Genomic DNA, 21,597 nt, shown 5'->3' with positions numbered 1-21,597 from the left:
GAAATATAGGAAGCTTTGATCAGAAATTGACATGCTTGTACTAGTGATTTTGGAAGTGGTACAGTTGTGAATTGATAACAAAGCCTAGAAATAATAGTTGATATGGCTGAAGTGGAAATAAGGGCATCAAGGAATTAAAGAGTGTTTTAGATGTCCACATGAAAAATACTGTCACCTAGGATGATGACAGGAATTGGGATGGAGAGACAGACTGGGAGCCATAGGTGTCAAGTCTTCATTGGATAAGGTTAAACAACAGGTGACATAGTCAGATGGACTGAACCCTTAAAAGAGAGGAGTTTTTACAGAAAGTGAGTACATAATTGACCGGAAATGGTGATGAGGAAGAGAGATATCCTCTTTCACCAGTTGAGAGGGAATGGGTGGGAAACAGGATCCATACAAGGAGAGTCAAATTTCAGTTAAGGCAAGGTGATAGAAGAGGTTGATATAGTTTGCTGATCATTGTGTGGCAGTTCCAGAGAGTAGATGAAAGAATTCCATACCCTAAGGTGGAGAAGTAATAGAGAAGGTAAGGAATTGAGTCAAGAGCAAAGAAATACAAAGAATCACGGGGACCTTAGTATAATAGACAATTGGTTTCCCATTACCTGTACCTATGCCAGGCATCAGAATCAGAATCTGAAACTCAGGCCCTAAAATTTTTAACATGGTCCTCAGAAATTATGATCATAGTTTTGGTTAATTGATCTCGTAAACAGATGACTAGATGAACTTTATCCTGAGAACAGGGATGGGAGGGATGATGGATTTCCTTCTGACAGCCTCATGGAGGACGGAGTATTACATGCCTTGGTATAGGTGTCAGAGAACAATTTTAGATGTCTCAAAGAATAATGTTTAAAGTGGAGTAAGAGCTTTGAAAGAGAGAGAAAGATGAGGGAAAATTGCGTATTATATTCCTTAGATTTCTAAACGCCTTTGTCAAAAGAAAAGCTAGGTATTGGTTTATGTTCCTAAGTAAGAAGGTCTACTTTCTCATACTGATGATCTTATTAACATTGAATGATAAAAATAGCACTTACCAAAGATGAAGATTTTACAATATTTTTTTCTAACAATAATGCATACTCACTAATGGCTGTGAGAAAGAATGACATCATTTAGAGGAAGATATTTGCCTCCTGGTCAAATTTTAGTTTTTATAATGGCAGTTAAGTTACTCCTTCCTAATGGTTTTGATATTATCTACATTAAAGCATATCTTATCAAGGTAAATTACCTCAGAAGGCTTACAAAGATCACTGTAAATTAGTTGTGCAAATTTTGTCATGCTTTTTCATCGAGGGCTTGCATCTAACCTGAAGTTCTTGTGTTGCTTCTGTATAAATTTGGTCTTATTGGAAAAACAAATGTGTTTTCCTTTAATAACCTCAATTGCTTGTTAGTGTTTTTTTTTTAATTATATTTTAATTCCTGTATTTGTGTTAGTTTGGATGTCAACTTTGGGAAGTGGTTACATTTTAACCTTACTCATTTTTAAATGTACTCACACTGATTTTTCCATCTCATGGGTAGGAAAAAGATAGGTAAGGTCATGGAAGGAAGCCCTGTGTGTTTTCACTGAGGGAAGAGAATATAGTACCCTCTGTGTGCTAACAGATTATCTTAGTAGTTGTCCATTCCATTCTAATTTTACGGACTATAAAGCCCTTTATGGGAAGGTCACTTGTGAAAAGTGGAAATATAAAGTCAGAGGAAACCAAGCTTAAACAATCCTAAACTACGCACCTGACTTCCTTTACCTTTTCACAGCTCATGTTCTTTTGTGCTGTATTTCCATGTGTAGAAACACTTATCCAGTATTAGATAGATAACATAGTATTAGATCTTGAATAGCTTCTTTGGAGAATCCAATGCTCCATTCAGAGAATGTGAACAAGATGAATTATATCTCTGCAGCTATTCAGAGGATAGCAAAGCCTGGACTCCAGGTAGTGCTCGCCTTGGGAAACCAGATGGAAAAGCAGTGATTGTTTCAATACTTCAGAAAGCAGCAGTGTTCTTGTAATAAACAAGTTTAGCTCCATAACTCATGGTCTTAACCTCTCTTCTCCATTCATTTCTCTAAAAGAAATTCCTGTTTAAAAGCTTTTTATTTTAAGGAAAGATAGTACGCAACTACCCATTGTGTGTATTTGCATGCATGTTTTAGTGTAAACAGATTTGATCATGTTATACACACTTTCATGTCTCGTAATAATACATGGTGGAGATGTTTTCAAATCAGCACAGAAAGATCTAATTCATTCTTAATAACAACTTCATAGTATGCCATAATGTGCACACTATCTTAATTCATTTACCCAGTCCTGTCTTGATGGACACTTTTGTTGTTTCCAATTATTTTTTATTGTAAACAGTGCTATAGTAAACATTCTTGCTCATACTCTTGGCACTTGCAGTGATGTCCATTGGGAAAATCCCTCGCAGTGAAATTTATACATCAACATGGTGCATGCATTTAAAATTTTGGTGAATGGTCTTGAATCGCCCACTAGGGAGATTGTTCCAATTTACATTTCCTTGAACAGTAACTTCCTCTCACATGACTATGCTGAGCAGTGTCAAAGTTTTTAAGTTTAAAAAAATGGTACTTGCAAACGATGAATCATGGAACACTACATCAAAAACTAATAATGTAATGTATGGTGATTAACATAACAATTTTTAAAAAAAGGGAAAAGTTGCGTATCTGCAGTGTAAAAAAAAATGGTACTTCATTATTATTTTGACTGACATTTCTTTAATTTTGAGTAAAGCTGAGCATCTCCGTATTGGCCACTTGAAATCTTTTTTTGTAATTTGCTTATTCATATTTGTGGTCCGTTGTATGTATATTAAATTGCATGTGTGCAATTTGTGTCGTATGTGTTATAGACATTTTTTTCATAGTTAACCTTTGGGTTTTATTTGTTTACAAATATTTTTACCTTGTAGAAGTTTTTTATCAACTTATTTATAGTCAGTCTTTGGGCTTTGTCTTGCTTATAAAGGCCATACCTATTTTATCCATAATTTCCTCCAGCCTTTCTTAAATTTGATTTCATTTTTATTATTAAATCTTTGATCTATCTGGAATTTTTTCCATATAGTAATGTATCCATTATCTTTTTCTGAATATTCCCTGTTCTGTTGATTTTAAATTTTATATAACACAGAATTCTCATATTTGCCTGAATCAATTTTTGGACTTTCTTTTCTTTTCACTGATCTTACTATTTCCTCTCTGGTATCAAACTGTTTTCTTATTCTGTTACTATAATATTTTTAATACCTGATTACTCATCAATTTTAGAATTTTTCTTGAATAAATATACAAGTTTACTTTTCAGGGTGAACTTGAGTATAACCTCCAAGAAATCATTTTCATGTTTTAGTTGAGTTAGTGCTTTAAGTTAGTGAAAACTGGCATTTTTTACCAAGTCAGGTTTTCCCATCTCAAAATCAAAGCATGTCATCTCATTTCTTGAATATATCCATATAAGTATAATGCCCTTGAATTCTGAGGTTATATTGTACTTAGTTGTGTATTATTTTAATGCATTGGTGAATTCTGTTTTCTGCTTCTTTATCAGGTTTTAATATCAGTGCTATTTCACTGCTTCTGTAAGATTAATTTTGAGGCTTTCTATTTCTGTGCTCTAGGGCCTTTAATAGTATTAGAATTAATTTGTCTTTAGAAGTTTGAAAGCCCAGATGTTAGATAGCTTTTAAATTTTCTTCCATTGCTTTTATTATTTTACAACTTTCAACACTTCTAGGATAAATGTTATAACAAATTTACTATAAAACCATCCATCCCAGTTTTTTAAATGGTATATATTGAATTTTATGAAGTACTCTTTTCTGATTATTTTAAACTGTGATATATTTCTGAACATTTTCTTTTTTTTTTTTTTTTAAAGATTTTATTTATTTATTTGAGACAGAGAGAATGAGAGACAGAGAGCATGAGAGGGAGGAGGGTCAGAGGGAGAAGCAGACTCCCTGCCGAGCAGGGAGCCCGACACGGGACTCGATCCCGGGACTCCAGGATCATGACCTGAGCCAAAGGCAGTCGCTTAACCAACTGAGCCACCCAGGCGCCCCCATTTTCTTTTTTTTACATTACTAATTTTGAGTCTTTGTGCTTGTGCTGCTGAGCTTGTGTACAACTATCTCCTTTTACTTAAAGGCTAGACAGTAAATATTTTAAGCCTGTGGACATACGGTGTCTGTCACAGTTACTCAACTGTAGCTCAAAAGCAGCATAGACAGTATGTAAACAAATTAATATGGCTATGTTCCAATAAAACTTTAAGTACAAAACAGACAGTTGGCATGTAGTTTGCCAACTCCTTTTCTTGCCAGCAAGAGCCATTGGTGATTTTTGTTTAATTTTTCTTTTAAAATAAGAGTTTTTGTGTTTACTTATCCATTTCACAAATTTTAAACCATCAGATTCTATTTTAACTTTATTAGGGTATATACTTTGTTTTTCTTTGGTTTTGTTATACTTTCATTATGGGGTAGCCAGGTGATGGGTATTAAGGAGGGCAGGTGTTCTGATGAGCGCTGGGTGTTATACACAACTAATGAAGCGTTGAACACTACATCAAAAACTAATGATGCACTCTGTGTTGGCTAATAGCATAATAAAAATAAATAACGAAAAAACAAAACAACTCGAGTTAGATGTTAATTTACTTATTTATATTCTTATTTAGTGAAATATTTCAGGTATGATATTTTCTGAGAGCATACATTTACTCTGTCCTGTAAGTTTGATGTGTGATGTTTCTATTAGTTTTTAGACTTATGCAATTTTAGTTATTTTTCCTTTGTTGTTTAAGGAAGTCAAGATAAGAAAGATGCATATATAAAGTTGCAGGTATGTGTTAGTTTAGAGTTATTAATTATTTTATTCAGGTGTTTTACACGTGGTTCAACTTACTGTCATATCTCTCTTGGAATGCTGTGCTAGAGTAATAAACCTAACTGGTCTCCCCTGTCTCTCTCCTGCTCAGAAACCTGCAGTGGTTTTCTACTTTATTCAAAATAAAAGCCAAAATCTTTATAATGGGTGTCCTCAAACTCATGTCCCAAACTGAATTTTCTTTCCACCTCCTAAGGCACAAGCATTGGCTGTCCCGATCCTATTTTCCCTGTCACATATTTAGTGCATCAAGGCATGCATGGATAAACTAGAAACAGCCCTAACTCTTTCTTCCCTTCCTCCCTCCCCTCCCAGGCAGTCACCCAGGCTTCCTTATGGTATAGCCTACTCTCACCTTGAATTTATGTGGTCTCTCTGTTTCCTGCCTCCATTTTCTCACTGGGACTGTTGATCGCCCCATAGCTGGTCATCCAGCCTCCGGTCTTAGCACAGCTGTGAAGATACCTCTCTAAACAACAAATCTGATACTGCTTAAGAACTTTCCTTGGCTCCTTTCCACCTGTGCTTGGGACCATCTAAGGCCTGACCTAATCCTCCTTTCCAGCCCCTAATCCTCCTTTCCAGCATCATTTTCTTGCATTCACCCAATACCTTCTAAACATAATGCCCAGACACACTGTATTCTTTGCTAGTTCCAGCCTTTATGCTTGTTTATCCTGCTGCCTACTGTCCCCCACTTAACAGTATATCACTTGTCTTTCAAGACCCACATTTCACATTTGCTGTAAAGACTTCTTTGATGAGACTAGCAGATCATTGATTTATTCATTCCAGAAATGGGCAGTAAGTACTAGCTATGCAGAAAGTACTATGGTCCTTAAACTCTTGTGTACATCAGAATAACTTGAGGAGCTGATTAGAAATGTATATGTAAGAACATGAAAACATGTTTCACATCATTAGTCATTAGGAAAATGCAGATTAAAACCACATGGGATACCACTACATACCTCTTACAATGACTAAAATAAAAAATCTTGACAGTCTCAAGTGTAGAGAAGCATGGGAGGTAACTGGAATTCTGATATATTGGTGATGAAAATGCATATGGTACAGCCACTCTGAAAATGGTCTTGCAGTTTTAATAAAGTTAAAAATGTATTTACCATATGACCCAGCAATCACATTCCTGGTATCTACTTTAGAGAAATTAAAATATATTCTCTTACACACACACACACACACACACAAACACAAACACAGAGAGAGAGAGAGAAAGAAACTTCACATGGATATCCATAGAGGCTTGAGTCATAATTGCCCAAAGTGGAAACAACTCAGACATCCTTCAGTGGGTGTTTCGATTAACAAAATATCCATCCATACCATAGAATTCTACTCAGCAGTAAAAAGGAATGAACTATCAGTACAACTTGGATGACTCTCAAAGGCATCAAACTGATAAAAGAAACTAGCCTCAAAGGCTTATATACTGTTTTATTCAATTCCTATCACATTCTTGAAGTCATGAAACTATAAGGATGGAGAACAGATCATTGATTGCCAGGGGTTGTGGGTGGGGACGGTTTAACTCTAAAGGAATAACACAGGGAATTTTTTAGGGTAAAGGAACTGTTTTGTATCCTGATTGTTGTGGTTATTACACAAATTGAACATATGTTAAAATTCATAGAACCATACACCAAAAATGGAAAAAAATGGAAAAAAATAAAATTGTATGATTTTTAAAAGTGCGTATCTCTATAAATAAAAAAAATAAATAAAAGTGCGTATCTCTGGGCTTGATTCCTAAGGATTCTAGTTTATTTGTACTATGCTAGCCCAGACCACAAGTGCCAGACTCAGATTCAAAGAAAGTTAAGAATGAGCAACCTAGACTTATTTTAGGATTGTTCACTTCAGGTCTCTACTGACCCAATTAAAAGCAATGCACAGGATATTGACAGGAATAGAGACAAAAGAGAAATGACCCCTGGTGCCTTTGTATTCCTCACAGAGACCAGAGGGATTACCCAGATGGTGGCCTTGAAGCTGGTTGAACTCACTTGGTCAGAGTGGGAGTACTGTGTCAGTACTGGATACTGGAGTGTCCACCGGCTACATTATAGGAGGACTACTCTTCCCCAGTTAAATATTTCCTGCATTCAGCTTCATATTGTGCCATTTGGTGCCGCAAACCAAGTCCTTCCCCACATGGAGCTTGACTAAGGAATCAGTAACAAGCACATCAGGACATTCCACTGCAGGGGTCCACAGATAGCAGATTCACCTGAAACAAGCAGTAATCCAAGCAGTATAATTCGTACAGAGTATATCTTCCAAGCAATATTTTGTTCTATGCTTTTAGCTGAGTGTCTATTCATGAATATTAGAAAAGAAACTGAGTAGGTGAAATGTTTCTCCTTTCCCTATCCTTGGCCCATGAAGGAACTCTGTTATATCCTAGCAAATTCTCCGCAATGAACTTTATCCCAAGTCGTCCCATATTCATGAGAGCTACTTTTAGAAGATAGATAACAGTTCTTGTCTAAAAAGATGAAAGTTTAGGCAGTATGACCCAAGTGTAGTTAATCATAAGGTTTATGCATGAAATGATTTCTAACAGGCTGATCATGCTGCACAAAAATAAAACAGGAATATACTCCCCATGAAACTTGCAAAAGAAAGCCTTTTTGGTTTATGTGTATTTTGTTCAGGTCTCTAAAAGGCTTGAAATGTGTAAGTTGTTATTTACTTGGATGGCCACTAGATGGAGTAGTTTGTTAAAGTATTTTGGTTTTATATATGCAGCAGATTTCATGAAGAGCTGTTTTCTTAGATCATTTCCTTAGTTAATTATTATTAACTTAGAAGTTTAAAATTTTAAGTGACTTTAGGGATGGTCAATGTGACAAAATCTGTTCTAGAACCCCAAACCCCTGAAATCCCACTCCGTGCCAGTGTAGTGCCCCTTACAAAAAACTATGGAAAACTCTTTCAGAAGAAACTATTGAAATGTTGATAATGAAATTTTTAGAGCAATAACAGGCAAACATAGGACATGATGCCCAAACAGGAGCTTTTTTTAATAGACTTTATAAAGATTTATTTATTTATTTTTTAGAGAGAGGGGGAGAGAGTGCGCACATGAGGGGAGGTTCGGGAAGGGTCCAGGAAGAGGAGAGAGAATCTCAGTCAGGCTCCCTGATGAGCAGAGAGCCCACTGTGGAGCTCAGTGGATCCCACAACCATGAGATCTCGACCTGAGCTGAAATCATGAGTCAGTTGCTTAACCAACTGAGCCACCCAGGCACCCCAAATAGGAGCTTTGACCACCTAAATATTTCATTATGTTAATCTAAAATCTTTAATTTTGCAGAGAAATTTTCCTATTGTAGTGAGTCTTAGTGAATTTTTTAAGATACTCTGCTGTAGCATTTTATATGGATTGCAGATAAGTGGATCAAATCCCACATCTGAGCTCAGGCCAGGTCAAAGAACAAACACCAGAAGTAAAGTTAGTAAATTCAGGGCATTATAAAGTTGGGGAACTAAGACAGATGATCAGTGCTGGTCAGAATTCACCAAAAACACACCTCTAGGTGAACACAGTTGGTTTTATTAGGTTGTTGCAATGAGGAAGAGTGCATGCGCTGGGGAATCATGGGCATCTCAGTAAGAGGGGAGAATAGTCTTCCAGGAGGTAGGTTGTGTATAGAAAATGTAAAGACCTTGGTGGAGTGGATGTGGATTTGTCAGAAAAAGGACTTAGAGGAAAAGTCAGCCCTAGTGGCTGGCATTGGTTCGTGAGCTTAGAGGGTGAGAATAATTTCTGTAGACCCTTGCATCGTAAGAACTGTGGCCTTTACTCTGAATGAGTTGGGAGCAATTTAGATTCATGCTGCTTTTTTTTTTAATGCTTTTTTTAATAGACTATTTTCAGAAGGGTAGGAAACAAGTAATAATGATTGGTTGCAAGTCTGAGTGAAAGAGATACTTGCTTTTAACTTCATTCCTCTTGCATTTTGTGTCATGTTGGGGATTACCTATGTTTTAAGATAGGTAGAATATAATTTTTACAATTTATATATAACATATTAAGACTTAGATCTTAAAACTCATGAATAATTTTATGCTTTCTTTGATAAAGTCATTGAACAAAAATGCTAAATAACAATTACTTGTAAATGCTAAGTAATACTCTTATGTCTTGTTGTTATCTACTCTAGGTACAGAAGTCAAGAAATAAACAAGTACGAGAATTATTTCCAGATGGTTTTAGTATTCATCATGCAGGAATGCTTCGGCAGGACAGAAATTTGGTTGAAAACCTGTTTTCCAATGGGCATATCAAAGTTCTAGTCTGTACAGCGACATTAGCCTGGGGTGTCAATCTTCCTGCTCATGCTGTTATTATTAAGGTAATAGCTTGCCTTACATGGGTTTGTGTGTGTCTTAAACCTGGGGATTGTTTTGTTTAGAAAAATACTGTGATTTGGCTGTTTCATTGACTTCTAATGCTATTCTTATAAGGTCAGAATTATTTTCTCCAAAAAAATCTAGTTTATATTGTGAAAATTTAACTCTATCACAGATGATGAAAGGATTAGTTAAGGTACACTTTTGAGATCTTGCCATATTTGCCTAATTTCAGTATTCAGCTCATCAGGATTATATTTGTGTGTGTTTATGTAAATTCTTATTAACTTTTCCTCATCTAGGGAACACAAATATATGCTGCAAAAAGAGGCTCCTTTGTTGACCTTGGAATTTTAGATGTCATGCAGATATTTGGTCGAGCTGGAAGACCACAATTTGACAGATTTGGGGAAGGAATCATCATAACAACTCATGACAAACTCAGCCATTACCTCACTTTGCTCACACAACAAAACCCAATTGAGAGTCAGTTTCTGGAAAGCCTTGCAGATAACCTAAATGCAGAGGTAAGATCCTGTGAATAAAAGGCTGGAATAGAATCATCAGCTGAAAGAACGGCCAAGTAAATATAAGGTTGAACTGGTTGCAGTTCTATAGTATTTAGGAAGACAGCTTGTGCCATTCCACAGTCATAAGGTACAACAGGCTGAATGGTAATATTGTTGGTTAATTCAGAACAGTATAGATGGCAGGTGATCACGGATAAGAACTCATTGCTGAAAGAGTGTACTTTTAAACTGTGAGGTTTTGTTCTAGGCCAGAAATCTAACCAAGCTATACAAACTAGAGAAACAGAAATAGCAGTAACCACTACTATATTTGTATTATACTTCTATAAAGTTTTTATAAGGTTTATAAAGCTCTTTTATGTTGGGTCATTTGATTAATCTTATTATACAGATTATAATTGCTTAAATTGAGCTACAGCACTATAATTTGTTTCATGTGTGTACATGCATTTTGTGTTAAGATTTAAATAGCAGACTCTGGAAGTCTAGGTAACATATTAACTGGTAAAGAGGATAAACATTCTTAATTTAAGAGCCTGTGTGTCAAACATTCAAATGAAGTTTCGCTGTTCTCATTACATTTTTAATTATTGCCCTGGCATTCAACACTTTCCTGTTTCTCTGTCCTTTCTTTTCTTTAAAATGGACTCAAATAATTTTTTAAAGTTGATGGGATATAAATGTTAAATAGATGAATAAATAAATGAAATGTTAAATAGACAAATGAAGAAACATTTGCAATCAAATATTACTTGTTGTGTGCAAGTCCTATATCAGCTACTTCTTAAAGAGCCTATAAAATTTCACTTACATTCTGTTCAGTATTTACAATTCTTTTTAGAGGATCCAAAGCATATTCAGTATGCAGTCTCTTCTGTTAAGGAGCAAATAGTCCAAACGGGGAGCAAAAGCTACACACAGTGTAATAATGTTGGAAAGTGATCATTTCTATAGAAGGATTCTAGAAGGAGAAAACAGTTTTGGTCACAGGCTATTAGGAAAGGCTTTATTCATGAAGGTGTCAAAACTTGATCTGGGATCAGATGATTAGAGTTTGGAAGATTTGGTTGGAAGTTAGAAGAAGTCATGAAAGATGCTGGTCTCTAGAAGCATAATTACAAGAAAATAAAAAAGATTAGGAAATAAATTTTGACTCTAAAGAAAGTGTTATTGTAGCTCAATTTCAGTCCCCATCACCTGCTATGATTTCATGGTTTAAGTAATTAGGTCTTTGGTCTTGGGTCTACAGTATCTCTGATAGAATAGTCTATTGTACAATGGTGGTAATAGGTAATTCCAAATGCCCTGCAGGGTAGGGATAATTGCCTCGGAGAGGTATGTGACTGACCCAAAGGTCCTTCAGCTACTAATTTTTGGAACTAGTATTCGAACTCAGGTATATTTAACTACATATCTAGTATTTTCATTATAGCCTAGATTTTTATTGCCTTATATAGACTGTAGTAAGTTAAAGGTGAATACATTTCTCTGTATTGATACCTACCATTTGCCTTCTAAGACCAGGACTAATTTTCCAAAATGATAGCCATAATTTCTCTGACTTATGATAAAAAGAAAGGCTCCCTTTTGTGCAGTTTTTCTAGAAAACTATATCAAGGAATACTGTCTTCATAAACTTATAATTACTATCCTGATAACTTTTTATAAATGGTAAAGTAAACCCAAGGTAGTGATGTTATTGTGTAGAAGACACAGGATAAGTGTCTTGTCCTCAAGGAAGTCTTTTTTACAGACTGTAAAACATTATCAATGAAACTATTTGGTCAAGACCTGAAAAATTAAAAAAAAAAATGTAGTCCATAGATTTACCTCATATTCATAAAGTACTTATTAGGTAAGTCATTTTCAGAAATGCCAACTAATTATAACGATAATTCCATTTAATGCCATAAAAGTCATTCAAATGATGAAATACATACCTTGAAATTTTTAGCTAATATAGTGAGGTACAGACCATTGCTAAAACTTTTTTCTCATATTTTGGTCTGCTTGGAATAGCTCCCAATTAAAGTAAATTTTCTTGTTAAGGAAACAAACCCCCTTAAATCATAGTTGAGTATGAAATTAAATTTTGTAATCTGTGGAAATCAAGTATGAAATTAGTTTATAAAATGAATGTGTGCTGTGTTCTTAAAGTAATGGAATTTTAAGTCTTTAGACTCTTTGCAAAACTATTCAGTGGCAGTGATCAACATAAAGGTCATGTTAGATTAGGAATATTGCCTTCACTAATGTCTTTTATAACATGAATATCTATCCTGCCCATTAGTTTAGAAGAACTGAAGGAAGTATTATATTAAATAATAATTTTAATACAAACATTTTATGGAACGGATTTGCTGATTGATACCTAATGGGGCTGATTCTCTAATGCTAATGCCAAAAGGTCACAAGTCCCAACCCTGTATAAAGCCACTTAATTTTGCACTGAGAGAAACACTGAAGCATGTTTGAGGCTTATTAAAATGTCTTCAGCAGACGTTACTGGATACTCTGTGTTAGCCCCCTGTAGTATATACTTCAAAATATGTTAATCTTTCTGTAACCGTACACATAATCTATATGGAATTTTTCTTGTCTCTGCACGACATAGTATAAACACCTTGTCCTTGGATTTAAGGCTTCCATAATCTGACCAACCTTCCCAATGCTGGTTCTGGTTACTCTCCAACACATGTCACCTGCCTGAGACAGGCTCTCATTCTACTCACTTCACCTATAAAGTCCCAATTTTCCCATTCATAAAATAGGGACAATCTCGCTGGATTGTTGTGAAAATTTAATAAGCGCCTGTGCCAAGCTGGCATTTAGTAAACGATTTGTATCACCATTATCTGATAGTCCCTTGATTCTCAGCCCTATTTATACTTACTGCCAGCTTGCAAATCCTAGCTGAATACATACATGAATTTTTTTTCATATATTTACTAACGGATACCCGCACACACATACTCATGATTATTTGTTTATTTCATTTTTATATGATTTTAAGCAGTTTAAGAAAACATGCACATACAAGTAAGCAATTAAGATAACCTTAAAGACTAAAGTTGAAGTAGGTAAATTAGATACGATGTGATACTTTGAGTCTTCTAAAATTACCAAATTTGGGGTGGATTTTTTTTTTCTTAACAGAACGTAAAACTCTTACACTGTATATTTGATGGCACTTTTATAAGTTTCACATGTTAGGTGTTTTTAATTAAAATCATTTTTGAATATGTATTATATACTAGGCACTGTGGATGGTGGTTTCATGAGTGTCATCTTAATTAGTTACATGTGTCTCACCAGCATTACTAGACAACTTCTTGAGACCAGGGATCACGCTCTAATTATTTCTATATCCATTGTGCTTTACATAATACCGACTAGTTACTAACTTACTATGTGATTATTAAGATGAATGGAGATATTGCAAAGAGATTTGAAAAATACTCGTTTCTATTATAAAAGGCTCCTGTGTCACCACTAGGTGACAGCAGATATTGACAAGTAAATTTTTGTCTTTGTCACTAGGGGGCAGTCAAAGATTAATCTAGAAATATGATGTACCATCATGAATTTACATCCATTTTTCAGGGTAGTCAGTTAGTCTGTTTCTTTTGGTGAACATTTAGAAGACTCGAATGACTTGATCCACTCTCTGATACCTCCTTCCTCCTTTCCTTTATCTTATCATTAGAAGCAATAGGTATTTATTTATGTTAATTTACTGCGTCTGATTTTGAAAATAATAGCAAACTATTTTATCCTTTGTAAAATTTTCTACTCTTAGGGCTCATGTGATAGGATTTTAAAATACCGGTAGGTCAGTAGAGAATCCACGCAGTTTTCACTGTCAAATAATAGAATCACAGATGGGAGACACTATCAGATTTTTAGCTATTATCATTAAACTAGTTTCCTTTACCTCAAGAAGCTGGAAAATGTTTTAACTGTCTCATTTTTAAATATTTGGGGAGTGTGAAACAACTCCCTTATTAGTTATATTTTAGTATTGTTATTCTTCATTTTGTAGAAAGTTTTACAGTTCACATTTTAGGAAATGTATGTATTTACCTTTATTGTGGATGACTTAGTCATTTGTAAGTACATTAGTATAAATTTATGAATTTATGTAATTGTGGAAATCTAATTGACATATGACACTGTGTAAGTTTAATGTTCACAGTGCGATGGTTTGATATGTGTATATAGTTATATACCTAACAATAAAGTTAGTAAACATATTCACTTCACAGTAACCATTTTGTTGTTTTCATGAGAACTTAAAGCTCTACTCCCATAGCAACTTTCAAGTATACAATACAGTATTAAGTATAGTTACCATGCTGTACGTTAGATACCTGCAACTTACTCATCTTATAACTGAAAGTTTATACCTTTGACCAACATCTCCCTAGTTCCTCCACCCGTCATTTCCTGACAACCGCCTTTTTACTCTGTTTCTATGAGTTCGATGTTTTCAGAATCCATGTGTAAGTGAGACCGTGTAGTATTTGTCTTTCTCTGACTTAAGTTCGTGTAAATTTAAAGTGAATAGTCAGAATCTGCCTTATCATTTTTTACTTTGGTGATTTCTCTTTTTTAATAACTAGTAGTATGATGTAACAGCATGATATTTTATATTGCAAGATCTCTTCTTCAACTAACTAAATATAGCTAAGCATCCACATTTATTTCACAAAATTAAACAGAATTCAAAATTATAGGATAAAACAAACATAAAAGTTTTATTTTCTTTAATATTCAGTGCTAAAATGAGAGAGTTTATTCTTCCTTTCTTTCTCCTAATCTGTAATGATTTAGTTAGAAAGCATCTCTCCTCCTGTGATTAAAGTATTAAGAAATTTAATTTTTTTCAGCCAGATGTTCAGGAAAAATTATACAACTATGAAGTTTCACAACTTGCATGAATTTTTAAATTAAGGAACACTAAATAAATGATTACCTATAGATCTAGTAGCTAAGGAAATGTATTTTTAAGGAAACTTTTCATTGTAATTTTGTTTTAATATCATTTTCTAATAATTCCTTTCTCTTTATTACACAAATTTTATATGTTGTTATTGTATTTTTAAATTATTAACCTTTCAATGCTATATAGAATGAAACTCTAGGGAAAAATAATCAGATGCCGTAATATTGAGTAAATTCACTTTTGGAAGATGGCATTTCCAATGTACTGTTCTCAATTAAATGAGGCAGGAATGATTTTTAATTAATTGGAGAAGTGTCATGTCCAGTAATTATACTTACCTTCTTTTAAATAAAGTATAATGATGTATTTTAACTTTTGACAAAATGGCCTTTGATGTAATGTTTATATCCAACTTTAATGCATTAGTTTAATTTTGTTGTATTTTTGATTTGCAGATTGCTCTGGGAACAGTTACTAATGTGGAAGAAGCAGTGAAGTGGATAAGTTACACTTATCTTTATGTACGGATGAGAGCAAATCCATTAGTATATGGCATCAGTCACAAGGCTTATCAGGTAGAAAACTCATTTATAAAAAAATATCAAACCTTCTTTTTTTGGTTTTGTAATCTTTTTATGATATGAGGATAAATATTTGTTACTTCTGCCTCATCTGAATAGAATTAGGTACCTGGAAGAAAAACAAAAAGCTTTAGTCTTTTTTAGAAAATACGAAAGGAAATTAAATTTGCCTCCTATAATTATTTCACTCTATTTATATCTCTTTTTCCACGGATACTAAAAAGTTAATCTTTATATTGTTATCAATTTATTATTCAGATACATTTCCGTTTGATATTAATATTTTGCTGTTATTTTTATTTTTTTAAGATTTTATTTATCTATTAGAGAGAGAGAGCATGAGCAGGGGGGAGGGGCAGAGTGAGAGGGAGAAGCAGGCTCCCCACAGAGCAGGGAGCCCGATGGAGGGCTCCATCCCAGGACCCTGAGATCATGACCTGAGCCGAAGGCAGACGCTTAACCACCTGAGCCACTCAGGTGCCCTTTGCTGTGATTTTTAAAAAACTATAATAAATTAAGGTTTTAGAGTAAACCAGACAGACATGAGGAAAATTATAGATCACTTTTAATAATAGGCTTATGTTTGGGGCGCCTGGGTGGCTCAGTTGTTAAGCGTCTGCCTTCGGCTCAGGTCATGATCTCAGGGTCCTGGGATCGAGCTCCACATGGGGCTCCCTGCTCGGCAGGAAGCCTGCTTCTCCCTCTCCCACTCCCCCTGCTTGTGTTCCCTCTCTCACTGTGTCTCTCTCTGTCAAATAAATAAAATATTGAAAAAAAATAGGCTTATGTTTTATTAAGTATGTTCCTCTTACCAAGTCCCTTCTAAGCCCGTATTCCTAAATTAAAAGATAGTGTTAATGAGTAATTAGCAGTTTGGAGGCTTGGATCAGTTCCACGGAGCACGGTGACAAAATCGAATGTATATTGTAGCACTTCCTCCTGTGAACTTTACAGTTGTGTGGGGTCCACATGGCTTACAAATTCTGTGAGATCTTGGCTTTTCTTAGAATTCTGTTTTATACAATGTAAATGCTTCCTAATTACAGATAAAATCAGTTGTCTAATGAGAACATTATTTCACCATCATCATATGGATATTCACTAGCGTTAAGTCAAAAGTAGCAAAGTTGAATTGAACTCAGAATTAGTTTTCCTCCAGTTACTGTCAACTCAGCTTTTGTAAATATTCCATTGTGTTATCAAAGGGGTTGCCAGTCTTTTTTGTCATTTTTCTTTTTCCTGTGCTATGTGCTATAGATTTGACCATGGGAAAATTGAAACTTAAAGGCTTAGGAGGGGAAAAAAAAAAAAGATCTTGTTACAAATATTGGCTTGTGAAAATAGTCAATGGCACTATGAAAATATTCTGAAAGGGTAGAGGAAGGCAAAGCACAACACATAGTTTTATGGGCTAAGCCATTGCAAATCTTGGGGCAAAATAAATATATCAATTGATTTTTTAAGTACTAGGTTAATATCAGAAGTCATTTTTGTATAATTTTCTAGTATAAAGAAAGTGATTTTTTTTCCTTCTGAGATACATAGTTTTACTCTCTTCACAGTTCAGAGACTCATCTTTTTAATTTTCTTTTTACTTACATGTTTATATTTTATTACTCAGTAAGAATGTGTAGCCACAAAACTCATGTGATCTAACACAAATCATGTTGTCCAACATATTTTTAATGGTTCAGAACGTGTAATGAATAAAATAGTTTTGTAAGATGAACTTGATACATACAGTATATCATTTATAGCAAATATTTAAGACTTTTGTATTTGCTAATGGCTTTTGATTCCATCTTCCCTACATTTGACTTTCCTTGCCTCATTTTTCTGATTTTTAAATTTACTTTAGCTATATTTGGTGTATGAATAAGCTACCATCAAAATGTAAGTTAGAAGGAATAGTAGGAGTATTAATTCATTAATTGATTTCTAAAGAATTTTTATACTCCCCTCCCTTCCCTTTAAAGGTCATATTTATTGCTCCTGCCTAGAGCGTGACCTTCAGGACTTGGTGTGTGTGCCTGGATATATGTATACATACATATATACATTTATACACATACACACACATCACAATATTTAAGAATATTTGTTAATATCTTGTGTTAAATGTCCTTTCTGTTTAGAAAGAGGCTATTAAATAGTAATTTCAAAACTATTCAGAAATTTCTTGTCAACTTCGTCTTACTCTTTGCTTCTATTATTATTATGGGCAAAATGGGTTTTTACATCAGCAGTTATGTAAACTATTAGAACATCAAAGTCATACTCTTGCAAGAATAATTATGCATTTATTTCTTTATATCTTTAACAGAGAAAATCTTCCTCACTGCGAGTTCTCCAAATAACTGATGAAGTAGGAATACAGCTTGATATTTTAGAGTCCCTATTTATTTTAGTGTGGGAGGGAAAAGACAGATTGTTTTACTAATATCTGATTGCCAATCTTTATATTCTTAAAGATTATAAGACCATATAAGAATTTTAGATTCTAAAATATTACTACCTAAAGATAACATAATAAAGATCAATAATCTTAATGAATTTTTAAGTCTTACTTTATTTAATGGATTAAAATATTTTCTGGTTATGTCCTGAATTTATAAAAATGTACTTCTTTAAAAACTGTAATAAAAAAATTTTATTCTAACTAACGTATCAACAAAAAATTTTAATTTCCATAAATAGGTATATGTTTGTAAATGATGACTCTCTAAAGAAATATTCAAGTGTTTATATATATATTTTTCCCTACAGATTGACCCAACATTAGCAAAGCATCGAGAACAGTTGGTCATTGAAGTTGGTCGAAAACTAGACAAAGCTCGGATGATTCGTTTTGAAGAGCGAACTGGGTATTTTTCCTCAACTGATTTGGGTAGAACCGCCAGCCACTACTATATTAAATACAACACCATTGAGGTATTATACTGAGTGTAACAAATACAATAATGTGTTTGTTCTTAGATGTAAATACTTTCTAGACTTCAGAATATAGTATTAATGGAAAATAATAAAAGCAACTAATAAAACAAAGTGCATTTAACTTACATGAATTCAATAACATGCTGAATAAACACAAGAGAAAAATAAGACTTTAAATAATAAGGACCCTTTGCCATCCGTTCAGTGAGTATATCCTAAGCAGTAGGCACACCCAAGCCTAAAATATTGAGCATGTGCAGGAGACCTATGGAATGAACACTTGAATGAGTTTAAGCAGGAGGTGATGGCTTAATGATATCAGTGAATAAAAGTTGAAAAATTAATTGCAGATTATTGAGAAACACTGGCTAAAGAAGAGTTTGAAAAACTACTGCAATTATCAGGTCAACCAAGCTGTACTATTTGGGCAATTTAAGAGGTTTCAAGGATAGGGGCACCTGGGCGGCTCAGTTGTTAAGCGTCTGCCTTTGGCTCGGGTCATGATCCCAGGGTCCTGGGATCGAGCCCCGCATCGGGCTCCCTGCTCGGCGGGAAGCCTGCTTCTCCCTCTCCCACTCCCCCTGTTTGTGTTCCCTCTCTCGCTGTGTCTCTCTCTGTCAAATAAATAAATAAAATCTTTAAAAAAAAAAAAAAAGGTTTCAAGGATAATTTAGACTACAGGGTAGCCTTGCTTATTGCCTTTTAATGTAATCTTGGGTAAGATAGGATGCCAGTATAATATTTACATTTTAAGGAGTATATGCATGTCTTTATGTGTGTTTACATGCACGTATATGTACCTACATATGTTAATATATGGGAAAACATAACAGGGATTACCTGTGAGGAGAGTCTTAAATTCAAAGACCAAGATGGGTTAAAGCACATTTTTACTCTCCTTTTTATAGAGAAAGAGTTCGAATTTTTTTTTTTCTTATATTCATTTTTGGGGTACCTAAATATGTTTTTAAAATGAAAAAGTAACAGAAATCACTAACGTGAAATTTCTTTAGAAATATGAAAACCTAAGCCAATATGAAATCTAAGTTTTGTACTTATTTAAATAACACATGCTTATACATTTAACAGGTTTCAGAAAACACCTTTGTGTGCATACTAGCTTTTCCTCATCTTTGCCAAAATAAATCTTGCATTTGTATAGCACTTTAGGTTTCTTCTTTTAACATGTATCATCTCACAACTGTGATCTGGTCTTCCTCAATCCAAAACATTGCCCCTACCTCTCTACTGCTTCTATCACCTGCTCACATGCTCACTTGCACTCCTTTTGTCCACTAAGTAACCTTCCTCATTTTCTCACTGGGTAGTATGTTACTGCCAAACTCTATCTTAGGCCTGTTTGCAGCTCTTTCAAGAACTGTAGCCTTTCTTCAGCTTTGTCTTTATTCTGTGTGGTCTTTCACTGATTTTTTTTTTCTTCCCAGTTTCCTGAATTTGTATATGCCCTCACTAGTAATATTATGAGGCCTTCACCAGAATTTTCAGGTTGCATAATTTTAGTTATTCCTCTCTGAATTTTATATGATACATGTTCAGCTTAAAGTTGGTGAATGGTACAGATTTCCATATGCCCATGCTGAAAATGAGCCAAGACCAGACTCTTATGCTGAACATTTTTTTTAGATATCTATTGTAGGTTTTAATAACTGATTTTGTTGATCTTTTTGCTTCTAAAGGTCTTCTCCAGCTAATTATGTTTTAGGAAATTTTTCAGTCTTTGCTAAATTTGATGATGTTTAAAGCAATGATCAAGAATAGGATACCACAGACATAATAACTCTGCATTGTCTAGGCTTCAAATATTCCTTAAGAATGTATGATTTTATAGTCACTTTTTAATTGAAACCATTTTACTGGATCTTCTATTTTAATCAAATATAACACTTACTTTGGTAGACCTTCAATGAATTCTTTGATGCTCACAAAACAGAAAGTGATATTTTTGCTATAGTCTCCAAAGCTGAAGAATTTGATCAAATCAAGGTAAGATTATTTGAAGCTTGAATCAAATGCATTTGGCTTATATACAGTCATTCATTTATAAAAGCTTATAATTAATTGTTATTCCTGTTACAGTATAAGCTGTGTGGCACTTCGCATTTAGAGTACCAGCAATGTTCTTCCATTTATCAACAGTGTCCACTATCCTAGATTATGCTATTATGTCATTCCTGACATTATTCTTTGCTCTCTACTGCAAATCAAATATAATTTAAGTAGGTTTGCAGTAATGAAACTAGCAGAGAATATAGTATGTAGATTTTGGGTTATTTGCAATATAATGTTCACTGAAGAAAATATAAAGGACATGCATGATTCAAACTTAGATATGAGTATTTCTGTACCCGTATTATAATTTAATCTTATTAACAGTGAAAACTTTAATACTGTGAATCATAGTACTTCACAGCTTTAAGCTATGAATGTGTTATACCATATAAAAATATATGACTGTAATGAATGCATTTGAAGATAATTCAAGTTTGCCCTAATCCATTTGGGCAGAGGTTTTACTCTGGTCAAATAAAATATGAAATCTCATCAACTGAAGGATGGTGAGGTCAGAAGATTTAATTTTTGTGGCATATCAAATTTTTATATGTCAATGGCAACTTTAATATTGGTGATGAATAATAAAATGTAATTGTATCAGCCTCAAGATAGTTTCTTATTGTATTTTATTAGCTACCTGTGAAAAATTACTATTATATTAATGTACAAGAGAAAAATGTTGAAAAATGAAAGCCTTAAAAAAACATGCAATGTGATTTAGTTTAAATACGAAAAATTTCAATAAATCAGCCCAAATAATCTTATAAAAACATTGATTCTTCCAGGTCAGAGAAGAGGAAATAGAGGAGCTAGATGCCTTATTAAACAATTTCTGTGAACTCGCAGCTCCTGGAGGTGTAGAGAACAGTTACGGGAAAATAAACATCCTACTTCAAACTTACATCAGCCGAGGAGAGATGGACAGTTTCTCCCTTATATCAGATTCTGCGTATGTGGCCCAGGTAAGAATATTACTCCCCTCCTGTTTTCTCTTCCTTGTTTACTTTTAGAAACTCAAGATATTAATTCATGCTATACTGTGAATGTATTGCATTGTGACATGCCACCAATTACCGTTTTATTGCAGAACTGGTTCTGTATCTTTTATGCCCTCTGTGCTGTTAGATCAGAAATGGAGGTGGGATTTGGTGGTGGATTTGGTTCTTTTAGATGTTGCTGTTGTTTTCATTTTAGAGTTTAAAGATATCAACACTT

At 34.1% G+C, this 21,597-nt stretch overlaps 1 protein-coding gene across 1 annotated transcript in view; it reads left to right on the top strand.

Moving 5' to 3' along the window:
• ASCC3 (activating signal cointegrator 1 complex subunit 3) overlaps positions 1 to 21,597 on the top strand; it is a 357,501-nt gene that overhangs the window by 190,702 nt on the left and 145,202 nt on the right. The window contains exons 15-20 of the mRNA XM_064597919.1: positions 9,130 to 9,321; positions 9,622 to 9,846; positions 15,250 to 15,369; positions 18,142 to 18,306; positions 20,227 to 20,313; positions 21,168 to 21,344. Coding sequence (XP_064453989.1) covers positions 9,130 to 9,321; positions 9,622 to 9,846; positions 15,250 to 15,369; positions 18,142 to 18,306; positions 20,227 to 20,313; positions 21,168 to 21,344 — 966 coding nt within the window. The remainder of the gene's footprint in view (positions 1 to 9,129; positions 9,322 to 9,621; positions 9,847 to 15,249; positions 15,370 to 18,141; positions 18,307 to 20,226; positions 20,314 to 21,167; positions 21,345 to 21,597) is intronic.

The sequence above is a fragment of the Mirounga angustirostris genome, unplaced genomic scaffold, assembly GCF_029215605.1.
Source record: "Mirounga angustirostris isolate CCGP_5_RB_7025 unplaced genomic scaffold, mMirAng1.0.hap1 SCAF_8, whole genome shotgun sequence".
Classification (NCBI taxonomy): Eukaryota; Metazoa; Chordata; class Mammalia; order Carnivora; family Phocidae; genus Mirounga; species Mirounga angustirostris.
This window is presented reverse-complemented; position numbering and strand designations above follow the sequence as displayed.